The sequence below is a fragment of the Gavialis gangeticus genome, unplaced genomic scaffold (genome assembly GCF_001723915.1).
Source record: "Gavialis gangeticus isolate Ggan-Ray unplaced genomic scaffold, GavGan_comp1, whole genome shotgun sequence".
In the NCBI taxonomy this organism is placed as follows: domain Eukaryota; kingdom Metazoa; phylum Chordata; order Crocodylia; family Gavialidae; genus Gavialis; species Gavialis gangeticus.
The window spans coordinates 22,636,049-22,650,953 of record NW_017728998.1 but is presented as its reverse complement, the minus strand read 5'-3'; the positions used below and the strand labels follow the sequence as shown (position 1 = coordinate 22,650,953).

The 14,905-nt window shown below is 42.5% G+C and overlaps 1 protein-coding gene across 2 annotated transcripts in view; it reads left to right on the top strand.

Moving 5' to 3' along the window:
• Positions 1-14,905, top strand: part of ZNF507 (zinc finger protein 507) — a 48,259-nt gene that overhangs the window by 331 nt on the left and 33,023 nt on the right. For both annotated transcript variants that reach the window (XM_019505623.1, XM_019505622.1), the window contains exons 2-3: positions 7,215-9,343; positions 11,002-11,107. In XM_019505623.1, the coding sequence (XP_019361168.1) occupies positions 7,220-9,343; positions 11,002-11,107 (2,230 nt within the window). In that variant the 5' untranslated portion in view covers positions 7,215-7,219. The remainder of the gene's footprint in view (positions 1-7,214; positions 9,344-11,001; positions 11,108-14,905) is intronic.

The window sequence follows — 14,905 nt, the reverse complement described above, 5'->3', positions numbered from 1 at the left end:
GCCGCAGGTTGCCGCGGGGCTGGAGGCGCGGGCGGGTTTTGCGGGCAGTGCTGCGTGTGGAGCGGGACGGAGACAGCCCGCGTCGGAGTCGCTGCACGTGTTGAGGCACTGCCTTGCCACCGGGCCGGCTGCATGGGCCTTTCGACCGGGCCATGCGTGGTTTTGCACGTGTGACCGGGCTGAGCGTATCGCCCGCTTGACGGGGAATGGCCTGGTCGCTGCTCTGCACGTGGGGCGGCCCGTCTGCATGGCGCGATTCACCCGGTCACTTTTTTGGGCGTGTGGCCGGTCTTACTCGGCACGCGGGGCCAGTCTGAATATATGGCACAGTTCACTAGTGAATTAGGGAAGATCTGTCTTGGGTAGCAACAGCCTCGCGTTCGGCTTGTCGCTCAGCGTCAGCAGCACCCGCCATCCTGAGAATGACAGGTAGCGATATTTTACTGTAAATGGAAAAAAGAGATGGGGGGGGAGAGGAAATCTTGTCTCTTTCTATTAATATACGTCCCGCCTTTGACTGCGTGGCCATGCGAATACTCAACACTACCTTCCCCCCACGCATGTAGTCTGTTTAGGGCCTTCTGTCCCCTTAGTTCCCATCCTGCCTTCACAGAAGAACAGAAAAATACATTTTTTTTCTTTTAAAGTGAAACCACAAAAAATAGAACATTTAAAAGTTGTTTCAAGCACTCCTGGGTTTTTTTAGCTCACTTTGATGTTGACTGTTTCAAGTTGCCATCATCTGAGAGTATTTTTGAGTTCTGAAAATTGATCTTGGCTTATGCAAAGACTGTACTAGTATTTGCTGCACCTGTTGAGGGCTACCTGACATGGATCTAAGCACAAAAGGGAGGGGGGGAGTCTGTTACAATTGCTTCTTCAGACGATAAATATCTAAAACACACACATTAGGTTTTAAAGAATGGCAAGCAGACCGTTTTATTAACTTTCTTGTCCTCGTGTCCCCCAGTTACCCGCACATGTAAGCGAAGGCACTTGTAATTGGAGCCTTTTCCATGGTTTGCAAACATAATGTGAAAAGGGTGTACTTTGTAGTTGGGGATTGTACACAGTAGTTATAGTTAGCTCTTCAAGAAAACTAAATCCACTGTGCACCCAAGTGAGTTATCCAAAGAAATGCAAATACAAAATGTAAATCAAAGTATATTTACCCTTTTGTGGTGGAATACTTGAAATACTTGGATTTTTTTCAGTTTGACACTGGTTTTCTGTAGTGTGGGTATCAAACATCTGAGCCACTCTGCTGGTGCAGCTAGCACGTAGGGAATTAAGTGTTCTCCCTGCAGTACCTGCTGTCAGATTTCTGGTCTGCAATTGCCATTCGGAGCTGTTGGAGGAGGGAAGGTGAGTGGGGGTACGTAGTGGCATTAACCCCTGTATGCTGGCCACATCAACACAGTGGCTTTAGCAGCTGCAGCAAGAAGCCAGATCTGGAAGTGAGACATCTAACCCATAAGAAACCTGACAGTCCAAATCCAGCCTGCCAGCTCGTTAGTTTGACACTCCTGATGTACATATACATTTTCTGATTTCTTTTTCAATACTTCAGAGATGCCAAACTTGATCTGCATAATCTGGCTGGGGCGGGGGGTGTATGTCTGTCCTATGAAAAAGCTTTTTTCTAACACTGCTGTATATTCAGTCTGTATTTCCTGACAGTCTTGATACTTGTGACATGCTGGGTAGATGCTAATAGTCAGTTCACACAGCTGACTGAAGACACAAGGTCTTTTTTTCCCCAATTACCCTAGAATCTGGGTTTTTGAAAACTTGTGCATTAAATTAGGGTAAACATCTACAAGTGATTTCAGTACTTATACGTTTTTCAAATTTTGTGAAAAATCACAATGTAGAAAAGTCAGTCTGTTCAAATAATTTGGATTTTAATGTACATATTTATACCACAGCCAGGCAGAAATGCTTCATGTGAGCATATAGCAAGTAAATAACATTAATATTGAAAATTTCTGTATCTTGCTTATATTTCATACATTGTGTTGCTATATTTGCATACCTGAAATGGTTCAAATTAGCAATATGGTCTATTAGGAAATAAAAAAATAAATTTTCATAGAATTCATTATTTTTTTTAGAAATGTTACTATATTTAAATAGATGTCTTGAAGACAAATATAATCTTGTTTTGGAAGTTTTGCTTTCATGTATTTGCAGAAAATTAGAAGGATTTTAATCTTCTTGTTCCCCTGAATCTTTTAACTTCAGTATTTTTCCAATAGTTAGCATAATGTTGCAATTTAAAGGAACTAATTAGATTCCAGTATAAACTCAGCACAAAACTGGAGGACAAGTAAAGATAATTTAGGTGGCTCATCTTTTCTCTCAGGACTGGTATGAATTATAAGGTCTGTATTTGAAATACTCAGAGAAAAATGTATAGATGTTGTAAATGGAATAAGCTTATGGAGTGCCTGCCTAGGTATTGTAATAGTATCCATTTCAGGTCTACCTGTGGTATATCTCCAGTTTTTCTTTAGCTGGTCATTGATTACTATGTTAAACTGTATATAAATAAATGACATCTGATTTTATGACTTGATTTAGAGAATTATCTTAAACAAAAGTGCATAAAACACAAAGACCTTTATTCTGCATATGTTTATGCTGGACTTATGCTGGCTATCAAAGCAAAATCAGTTAGAAAAACTTCAATTTTAAGTTCCATTTCTTATTCAGTTTAACCAATTTTTTTCTTCTGTACTTTAATAGATTTTCTTCTGTACTAGAGGGAGAGTAAGAAGGAACCAAGTGTATTAATAGATTTCAAGATATAGAATAGAGAGAACTTAACATGTGCCATAAATAAGTCTTCACAAATAGTTTCTTTTTAAATATAGAAGCATTGCCACAAACTGAATACTTATTGGCACAAACATCTGCATACTGGTTGAAGTCAGTACAGAGTATTGTATGTATTTTCATTTTTGATAGATCAAATGCATGCTCAGAAACAAAAAGGTAAAGAATACTTAACCATCCACCTGGGAACGTGGGGGGATGGGGAAGGAAATTGTGCTGTAACTTTTTTCAGTAAATTCCTCGTAATGAGGGAGAAGAGCATATATAAATAAAACGTAGCATGGGTTATAATAAAAGAAAAGTAATTATTCCAGGTGTTTGACAAAAACTTTTTGTAAAGTAATCAATATTAAGGTTGACTTGATTTCTCTTTTAATATATTCCAGTGATCTACAGCAGAAGGCTTAATATCAAACAGTTCCAATTAATTTAATATGCTAAATGTACTGTTATACTTCTGTTCCTGTTCTGAGGAACAGTGAGAAAAGCCCTGTCATGCCCTGTTCACTGTTCCTTTCAGCATCTGCTCTCTGCCCCTGTGTGACACGGGATACTGGGCAAAATGGACCTATGGTCCAACCCAGTAAACGGCAGTTCTTATGTACCAGAGTTACCCATTTTCGGCTCTTCTTAATAATGTAGCCACCCCTTGGTTTATGGAGATTTTCAGCATGTGCTGTTTTCCCTGTTTGCTAATGTTTGTCTACAACCTATTTTCTGTGGAGGAATTGTACCTGGAGTTACATGAGCCAGTTGTCTTTTGTTTATCTATTCGAGCAACCATTTCTCATGCATTACACCTGGATGGAAACTGTCACTTCTTTGTGGATGCTTCACATTTTTACTCTCCTCCTACATGATAAAGGAAAATCCTCTAGCTCATTTTTGAGGTTGAAGATTTAAAATTTGGTATAAATGACTTTTATTTTTACTATGAAAATATCCTCTGCAAATAAGTTTGTATAGCCCCAGTTAAATCAGCACAGCATCATGTTCCAATCTTGGAACAGGAAGCATCCTCCAGTATTAAAATAAACACCATCTTGATGATATGCTGCTTTGTGCTGTTCTCAAAGTAAAAAGTTCAGTTCAATTTTTACATGATTTAAAGCAGTATTTCTAGGTGGGTGTCTTGTTTGGCAAGTTCTAGCACTAAACAATCTCCTCTACTTAGCTGACTCTTGTGATCATATTCTGAAGAGAACAGTGTATCATTTACCCACTCTATTTTAGAATTATGTCTTTCAGCTTCATTTTGTAAATATTGTGCTGCTTATTCTGATAATATTTTCAGAGCTCACAGAAGGGTGACATACAAGAAACTTTTTTCTCCCCTTATTTCACAGTTGTATAGTGAGTGCATAATTAGGAGGGGAAGAACTTTCACAGGAATAACAGAAGATCCCTTCTGACCTGTCCACCAAGAAAAATGGAATCAATTTGATACTGGGAGCCCTGGCTGAATATGCAGAGATGCCAGATGAAAGAAAAGTCTTTCTGTGAAGTGAATATATCTAATGCAGAACTCCGAAAGGCTGTCTTTGATCGCTGTCCTGAATAGAATTCCTCGTTATGTAATCTATTTGATGCAGCAGTAAGTTCCCATTCTAGCTGCACCACCCACTCAGTCTCAAAATCTGCTTCCAGTTTATAAACTTTGGCCACTAGTACAATCTCTGCCCAACACCACAATACTGTCTGTGGTTTATGGTTAATGTTTTTAAAAGGAAGTCAAAGGGGAAATAGTTAATGTGGCTTGTGCTTCCAGAACCATATGGTTCTTTTCAAAACATAGAAAATTATTCAGAAATTTTCAGGAACGGTTAGAAACCTACATTCACTTCAGAAGGTATTATTACTATTTTTCATGGTGTACAAGTCAACGTGGTGTATAAGTCAGCCCCATTTTTCTGATCCAAAAAGTTAGGAATTTTGTAAATCTGTTGTATAAGTCAACTTAACTTTTTGGATCAGAAATACAGGGTCACCTTATACCGGTCCCTGCATGCCCTCACTGTGGGCTGGACACCCAGGGGGTAGACATGTGCCACAGCGCCGCTCACATGGGACAGGGCTGGGCTTAGTGCTCAGCTGGTGCAGGCCAGGCACTGCCGCTCGCAAGAGATGGGGGGCCGTGCCAACTGAGCACTGAGCCTGGCCCTATCCCCCGCAAGCGGTGCTCCCTAAGCTGTGCCAGCCAACTCCTGAGCCCAGCACCACTGGCAGGGGATGGGGCCAGGCTTGGTGCTTAGCTGGCGCAGCCCACGTAGCACCTTTCACAGGGGACAGGGACAGGCTCAGTGCCTGGCTGAGCAGCATCTCCACAGTAACAGCAAGGACCACAGGCCATCCTTGCCCTGGGCCTGGGCCCATGACCTCCAGCGATAGGGACCTGTCAGTAGGTGAAGACAGTCAGATCAGGGCCAGGCCAGGGTGGCACTGGGGTGGGGGTCAAAAGTATTGATATGGTGTATAAGTCAAGGTTGAATTTTAAGAGTTAAAAATTAGACTTCAAAACTTGACTTACACACTGTGAAACACAATACCTCAGCAGAAACTGACATCATTAATCTTTGTATTAAATTTAAATTTGCTGCTTTCAATTAAAATCAGTGTGTAGTATTCAGGTTTTGATGGTTATGATAGGAAATAATATTTATAATTACACAAACCAATTTATCCTTGAAAAATCATCAGGTCCCTCAGCTACTCCACACCTTTGTACTTTGACTTATGCAGTTCTAGTATTACAAGAAAAAGTGTAAAAATACTCTTTCACTATGTAACATGATACCCAAAAATCGTTTTTATAAGTGACACTACAGGTTTCTGCTTTTCTTTGCTTTAATACTGGTAGTCTTAATTATTTGTAGGGATCCAGGTTTTCTGTTTCTCATGGAAAAACTAAGTAAACCATGGATTTCCCCCTTTACTAGAGTAAAATGTGGATTTCTCATTCTAGCAGAGAAACCCACAGGTTTTGTAGTTTTGCAGTGAGCCCTCCTCTGCAGGCTTGCATTGTTCCAGCCTGCAGGGGGCTGGGAGGTAGCAGGAGGAGGGCAGTCAGGCAGGGGGCATCATCATGCACATGGCCCCAGACAGCGTGGACTGCAGGTAAGTGGGGATGGGGGGATTGAGGCCCCTATAGGAAGGGAGTTGGGCAGGGCTGGACCTGGGGCTGCTGCCCTGGTGAGCAGTGTGTGGGGCTTGGGGCCTGGAGCCACAATGTGCAGCCTCAGAGCCCCAGTGGGGAGCAGGACAAGGCTGCGGGTGGCTTGTTTGGGGTCAGGGGGTGAGGCCAGGGCTGGCTCCCTGCCGCAGTGCACACTCCCAGGGTGCAGGGGAGACCTGTGCCCCACAGATTTGTGCGGGGGAGGGGTGCATACCACAGGCTCATGCTCCCCACCCTGCTGCCCTCCCTCAGAGCCTCTGCAGCACAGCATGTGACCTGGCAGGATAGCTGCTTGCCCCTGTGAGCTCCGCACTGCCCTGGTGACACTTTGGTTGTGCATGCAGGTGGCAGCGCAGGGTTGTGTCCCTCACTGCTACCCCGTCATGCAGGTGAAGTGTCGCCACAGCAGCGCAGAGCTCACAGAGGATAACAGCATTCCTGTGCAGTCCCACTGTCCCGTGCTGCACTGGGTCTCACGCTGCACTGCAGAAGCCCCAGGGGAGGGCAGCAGGATGGGGAGTACAAGCCCACAGCACACACCCACCCGCTGCACAGATCTGAAGGGTTCAGGTCCCCCCTGCTCCCTGGGAGCGCGCACTGTGGCTGGTAGACGGCCCCACCACTGCCCCTGCCCAAGCCTGCAGCAGGCAGGAGGCAGTGGGGGAGCTGGCTCTGTGCTCCTTCTGCAGCAGCTGCTGCCTTCTATCAGGGGCAGAGGGCTGCAGACCTAGCTCCCCGGCCCTGCAGCCCTGGCAGCTGGGGGCCCCCTCTGGCAGGGCTGGTTGGGGCAAGGGCTGTAGTTGAGGAGCAAGGGGCACCAGTAAACCTGGGGGGTTGTTGTAGGGGAGTGAGGGACAACAGTAGGGCTGGGCGGGGCTGGGGGGTGAGTGAGGAGAACCAGTAGGGCTGAGTGGGATGTGTGGGGAGTAAGAGGCACCAGCAGGGCCAAAGGGCTGTTGTGGGGGGAGTGAGGGGTGCCAGGAGGGGTTGTGGGGGACCTTTAATTTTAATTACAGTTTTTGGGGGTTTTATTAGAGAATTTGCTTTTTTATCAAGGAAAACCAGGATCCTTGATTATTTGTAATGATAATGGATTTAGGCTTCTGCTTTTAGTCAAGGTAGCAAATTAAATATAACTGGTGACTAAGTTGAATTTCTCCCTTTTGCGCTTGTTACTTAAGCTCATAATACTTTCTTTTTCCAGATATTATGGAAGAGGGAAGCAATGTTGCAGTATTGGTGCCAAATATTGGAGATCAAGAAGCTGTACTAATTTCTGAAACAGTTATTAGTCCAACACTGGAAACTAGTGAAGATGAGAGAAAATGTAAAACTGATCCACTGATCCACGTTATTGAAAAACTAAGCAAAATAGTTGAAAGTGAGAAGTCCCAGAGATGCCTCTTGATAGGGAGAAAACGTTCCCATCCTGATGCTTCTGCACAGTCATTTGAAATGCAAGATCTCTGTGAGATCCCAACTAAAACAATTGAATTGTCTGTTGGCACTAAAAAGACTGAGGAGCTACAAGCAAATGACTATGAAACTGATTGTCTTCCACAAAGTAAAAGAAAGGTTATGTGCTACCAGTGTAGCTTATGTAAGTTTCTATCACCGTCTCTTTTTATACTACAAGACCACATAAAACAACATGGTCAGCAGAATGAAGTGATATTAATATGCTCAGAATGCCTCTTTGCTTCTAAAAATCAAGAGGAACTTGAAGTTCATATCCGAAATCACCATGAGAACAATGGTGAAAACCACATCCAGCCGAAAGTGCAATCGTGTGTAAATCTCTCAAGTTCATCTTTGCAAGGGCCAGTGGAAAGCAGTGTCAAAGCAGGCACTGATCCGACAATAAACCTGGAATGCAAAGACATAACTCAGTCCACTCCTGTGCGTGAAATGGGTAGGAGAAAGTGGTATACTTATGAGCAGTACGGCATGTACCGGTGTTTAATTTGTCGTTACACTTGTGGTCAGCAAAGAATGTTGAAAACCCATGCATGGAAACATGCAGGTGAGGTTGATTGCTCGTATCCTATATTTGAAGAAGAAAATGAGTCTGCTAACTTGTCAGAAGCAACTGCAACTCAAACATCTAACAGTGTGGATACCGTTGTTCTCTCTCTAGAAAATAATGAACTGGATATCCATAGTGACCATTCTCTTCAATTCCAGATTTGCAGCTCTGAACAATTGCCATGTAAATCTTCACCAGTAGTAGAAGACATTAAAGAGGAGGAAGTATTAAGTCAAGCAACAGCACTTTCACCTTGTGGAGAAGTGGTAGAAGAAACTATATCGGATACAGAGCAGGATAACTTGATAAGTGATAGTCTACTTTCATCGGCACAGAAAATCATTAATTGTAGCCCAAATGAAAAAGGCCATGTTAATGTAATTGTGGAGCGTTTGCCGAGTGCCGAAGAAACTGTCTTACAGAAACCTTTTTTGATGAACACAGACATTGAGACTGAGAAAAAATTAATCTCAGAGGAAACTCGGGTTTTGCAGGAAAGATCTGAAGCTTATCACTCCGATGAAATTGAAGAAGTAATAATAGGTTGGAGCAATGCTGATAAGAAAGATAATGATTTAAACACTAATAAAAACATAGCAACTGATGAAAACGCTCCTCCTATAAGAAGAAGAACAAATTCAGAATCTCTGCGACTGCATTCATTAGCTGCAGAAGCTCTTGTTACCATGCCTATTAGAGCCGCAGAATTAACAAGGTCTAACTTCAGGGCTTTTGCTGAAGTAAACTCTTTAGACACAGATACAGGACAGCGGCAGACTGATGGCATGTTTGCAGCCCATTCCAAGGTGGTATCTTCATTTAAAAACCCTTCAGAGGAATTAACCCCCTTAAACCAAAGTGACTGTGCAATAGTGGAGCTACAGAAGGACAAACCAGAGTTATCTGAAGCACCCATTAAAATGGGCATCAGTATGTCACTGCTCACTGTAATTGAAAAGCTGAGGGAGAGGACAGATCAAAATGCTTCTGATGATGACATTTTGAAAGAATTACAGGACAATGCACAATGCCAACCTGCAAATGATGCAAACATGCCAGGAAGCAACCTGGTGGAGTATATACCCAATGTAGACCGACCTTACCGCTGTCGTCTCTGTCATTATAGCAGTGGCAATAAGGGCTACATAAAACAACACTTGAGAGTTCATCGTCAAAGGCAACCGTATCAGTGTCCTATCTGTGAACACATAGCTGACAATAGTAAGGATTTAGAGAGCCACATGATCAACCACTGCAAAACCAGAATGTATCAATGCAAGCAATGTGAAGAATCCTTTCATTATAAGGTGAAGCTATTTCTGTTATCCTATAGCAGCTTTATAGTGTTTACTGGTATTTAATCGCTTCGTTATTTTCTTAACTGAATTAAAAGTGCCAGCAAGTGTAACAATTGCTGAGAGATGTTCTAACATAACTTTTGGAGCAGAACTAAACTGGAACTTTAACCTCGTTCATTCCACATTAAAATTAGTGCTCCTAGCTCATGTATACCATTATAAAAGAAAACAATCATATATCATAATACTATTGTTTTACAAGTGGTAGCTCTTCACTTTTAAAATGGTTTAAAGTTACAGCTGTCCACAGCCTCAGGTTAGCCCTGGGGAATATAGAATAATAGCACTTTAGCTGTAGTACCATTACAGCTGGATGCTCTGATCTGTAGCACTCATGCAATGTGTCTGCTTCAAGTCACTTGCCATGGCTTACTTACGGAAATACTCTTTTCTTGTTGCTTTTTCACAATATTTTTACTGAAGCCTGTCCCATTGATCCATTAATTTTCTTCTGTTGTCCTAACCAGTAGCTATGGTAAAAGGGAATGAAGAATTAGGAGGAAATAGCATTTACCACATAACAGGTCAGGCTTTCAAAGGATGCTCAGTGTGGCCAGTAGTTGTAAATCGGTGTCCTAGCAGTGTCAGCTGTTTTGGGCCATGACTTCTAGTAAGTTTGAGATGGAAGTTTCCTTCATGTTTCATTCCATTGCTGCTTTGGCCTTGATGTCATGCAGAAAGCCAAAACTAAATTCCATGCTAGAGCATAGGATAGAGTGCTACTGTCACATTTTCAGCCTTCCTCAGTTTAATAATTACTGCTACTGAATAATGGATTTTATATGTGATTTTAGTGCTTATAAAGGTATAGAGAGTCTTAGATGCACAGAATTTGCACCAACCCAGCAATAGTAATAGGTTTTCCCACACAGCTTGTTCAGTCTTGATTAGGATGATTACGTGCACTTTGAGAGGTTATGTCACTTCCGGATTGACTCTGGTTTTCCTCATGGCCAGTATGATCTGGAATGAGACCTTTCAACTAAGCTGTTGGACCATGTAAGAAAACATGCATGGTGCTATGCTGGGTCACACTTGAACCTGTGACCTAGAATTGATTCCTCATCTCATTAACATAATCTGAGTTTCCCATTCCCTTTTTATTTTGTTCCTTTCTTTTTTTCATCCTCCATACGTCACTTAGAAGAAACTTCTTATTAGAATATTACTATTCTTCAAGAGTGGGGTCAGGATAATATAGGATTAAAGCTGAATGTGTCAACATATTTAATCTGTTTTCTAAAGATTTTTTTTAATTGCCATCCAGTATCTTTTCCATTCTTTAAAATAATCCTGAAGGATTTCATTGATTTATTAGTGCTGTTCAGTGTGGTGCATTGCATTGTATTAGTACAGTTAATGGAGATATTCTTCATACCTATAAGTTAGCGTACATTCACACTGCCTTATATTAAAATGTTAAAAAAAACCCTTCAAATTACTGAAACACTATAGAGTGATTGCTGTATGCTTATAGTTATGTCATTAAGTGTTTTTTAACATATACATGCAAACATCGGGGGGGGGTGTACACACCTATATATATATATATATATGTACACACATACACAGGCACATTAAATGTTCCTTGGAATTTTTTTTTCCAGAGTCAGCTACGAAATCATGAAAGAGAGCAGCACAGTCTTCCAGATATTCTTTCAGCAGCAACATCCAACAAACTAATTGTTTCCAGTGAAGTAGATGAAACAGAAGGTACTGTATGTCGTTTCTGATAAAATTTTATTGCAAGATTGTCAAATTCATAATGTTATTTATAGTCTTAAAACTGTTTAAAAACTACTTTTGAGGATGAACATTTTCATCCTTGCTCTGACCCTAAATTTGTATTTTTTCAGTAGGTTAAAAACTGGTTAATTTCCACCATTTTGAGGTACCTTATCAGCACTTGAAAAATTGAAAATATTCCTTCAAATATAAAATGCCCTTAAAACATGCCTAAGTTTTCTGATTCTCAGTTTAAGAAAAATATAAAGTTATAGCTATTTGTATATAACCTCCATTATGCATGTGAGAGCTTTTATGTCTTTCCCCTTCCCACCTTACTTGAATGTGAGATAAGCTGTTTTTAGAAAAAATAAGTGGGTTTTTAAAAGTGTCTCGTATATGTTTGAAGGAATATGGTACTTTCCCATTTGAGACCATCTTATATGTTTATATATGCTAGAATATTATAAATCTATTCTTCTTTGTTAAACTTCATTATTCATAGACTTAATCATTGATGTGGACTTCTACCTTTTGAGTTTTAAGAAATACCACTTTTTGTAACGGCTTCAGTGTTTTCTAAATTGCAGAGTGGAAAGGATGCACCTTGAAAAAAACACACGAGGCTCTGAAACAGCATATATGCACAACACACACTTGAATTTCACACTTAGAAATTCTCATTATTTTCTGAAATACAGTGTGTGCTCTACAAACATATAGAAGGATTCTGAGCCTTGGGGGATTCATAATACGAAGAGACAAAATATAAACAATGAGAGGAATCATATAAAGAATGGTCAGGATTAAAATTGGGCACATGGTTTGTTAGGGAATATTTTACATTTTTTATTTATGTGATGTTTAAGGTTTGCTTGATTAGTTTAGAACTCTAAAAGAGGACAGTGCTTTGAAAGTACAGGAAAAGAGCAAGAAATAAGAGGAGTTCAGAGTAAGAATAGAGAGAAAAAGGGAGAAACAAAATGAGAAGGAGAAAGCACAGTGATCTCAATAGGGTTGGCCAGTGGAAGAGTTCAGAGTTTTAAGAGAAGGACCAACCATAAGTAATAGTAAAGCAATTTATTACATTTTTAAAAATGTATTATGTGTCTACCTAAATCATGGATAGACAAAGGGCACTGACAGAAGTGACATTTTGTCACACGACTGGCCCCCTGAATGCATTCTAGAGCCATACTGCAATAGAAGTGCACAGCTGCAGAGCACTTTAAAAGTGACAAATCGCATGACAAATTTAACCCTCATTACATAAGGGTTCAAATGAAGGCACTTCAAAGTGGAACCCCTTCATTAACTTCTGTCAGTCGCATCAGCCCAGCCCTGTCCCTGCAGTGGGGGGGCTCCAATCCACCCACCCCACCCTCCAGCACAGGTTGGGTAAACCCCAACTCCGTCCTCTCCCTTTTCCGCACTCCTGTCCTGAAGGCAACACTGGAGCTGGGACAGGGTTGGGGGTAGGACTAGATAAGAGAGGCTGCAGACACACAGCCTGCTCCAAAAGAGCTTGATTTCCACCTCTTCCCCGACCCACCAGAGAACATCTGTTGTGTCAGGGTGGTCAGTGTAACTCATAGCACTTTCTGTAAAGCGCCATGAGTTACAGTAGGGAGTTGCATGTCTGTCAGCTCTCAGAGGGTTTTCCATGGCCTGCTTATAGTGTGCAGAGCCAATTTCATGGGCATTTCACAGTGGCCCCTTACCCTCGGCGTTGATTGGTGGAGAGGCCCAATGAGGGGGTGGTGCCATGTTGACTGCTGGCTGCCCTTTGTGTCACCTTGTGTCACCCTTCGGCACTGATTGATGGAGAGGCCCCGGCAGAGGGAAGAGGGACAAGGGGGCAGCCACCATCTTGTCAGCTGACCTTTGTGCTGCCCTGCCAGCTGACACCCTCCCTCCTGGCAATGAGGACTGCTGACTCCCACTGAGAAGCCAGCATTTTATTTATTTTTTTGTTGTTGTTGATTTTTATGGATTTTAAGGACAATCTCAGATTTCTTAGTTTCAACAAAACTGCAAATTAAGTAGGCCCTATTTATTATACACTTAATGCCAAAGCAGTAAGCACATCAGGCTTAACCGTCAGTGTATATACTTTTACATGTAGTTACTGTGTCTTCATTTCTATGATGAAAGGCACAAGGGATTTTATTCAGAAGTTTGGAGTAGTTAATAATCTAAGGCCTGAGTCAGAGTAGTCCTCAAAATATATAAGTATCCCAGTTCCTTAGTATGTTGAGACAGGAATTCTCCTCACTGTGTATGTAGGTTACTTAGTAAAATGAATTCAAATTTCAGTTGAGGTCTCTAGGTGATGCTACACTACAAATCATAAAGTGGGTAAGGACTCAATTTTGTCACTTTTACCCATGCTTAGTAAGGAAATAATTAGTATTATTGAAATTGGTAGAACTTCTTGCAAAGTAAAGGACCATTCAGTTAAAGACAGTAACCCTGGACTTCAGGAGGGTGTATTTCAATGAGGTAAGGAGATTAGTCGGGGAGGGGAGCTGGGAGTCCAAGAAGAGTGGTCGTTCCTTAAGGAGACCATCCTCCAAGCTCAAAGGGTGGCAATCTCAACAAGGGTCAAAGGGAGCAAGAGTGTTCAAATGCCCCCTTGGCTAACAAAAAGCATCCAGGAATATCTCAAGGCTAAAAAGGAGGCGTACACCCAATGGAAGGGAGGGGCCATCACCAGGGAGGACTATACAGCCGTTGATCAGGTTTGTAGGGGAACTGTTAGGAAGGGTAAGGCGAAGATGGAACTAGGACTAGCAACCCGGATCAAGGACAGTTAGTCCTTTTTTAAATACATAGGGGGTAAAAAGAAGATTCTGGGTAATGTAGGGCCTCTTCAGGACACGCTAGGAAGTCTGGTGGTCACACCAGACATCAAAGCTAACTTATTTAACAGCTTCTTTGTCTCCATTTTTCTGAGCAGGGACCAGGTCATCCCCCTCATCATGATCCCTGACAGTCCCAGGGGAGGTGCAGCCAGGCCCAGGGTCGGAGTGGACCTAGTCAGGGACCTCCTTTTGGAACTGGACATGTCCAGATCAGCAGGTCCTGACGATCTCCACCCCAGAGCGCTGAGAGAATTAGCAGAGGTCATTGCGGGTCCCCTGGCACAGCTTTATGAGCACTCGTGGTGCTCTGGTGAGGTGCCAGGGGACTGGAAGAGGGCCATTGTAGTCCCCATTTTCCAAAAAAGGGAGGAGGAAGGACCCAGAAAACTATAGGCCTCTAACACTTACCTTGGTCCTGGGGAAGCTCTTTGAGAAAATTATCCAGGAGCACATCTGCAAGGGACCAGCAGGGGAGATCGTGCTTAGGGGCAACCAACATGGGCTCATCAGAGGCAGGTCCTGTCAGACCAACTTGACGGCCTTCTACGATCAGTTCACTAAATCCTTGGACACAGGCGTCGTGGTGGACATACTCTTTCTGGACTTTAGGAAGGCCTTCGACTCTGTCTCTCACCCCATTCTCATTAAAAAAATTAGGAGACTGTGGTGTTGATCCCTACACGGTCAGATGGGTCGCCAGTTGGCTGGAGGGCCGCACCCAGAGAGCAGTGGTGGGCAGGTCTTTTTCGACCTGTAAGGATGTGGGCAGTGGGGTCTCCCAGGGGTCCTTGGGCCTGCGCTGTTCAACATCTTCATCAGCGACTTGGACGAGGGGGTGAATAGCACCTTGTTCAGATTTGCAGATGACACTAAGATTTGGGGGGAGGTGGGCACGCTAGAGGGAAGGGACAAGCTGCAATCA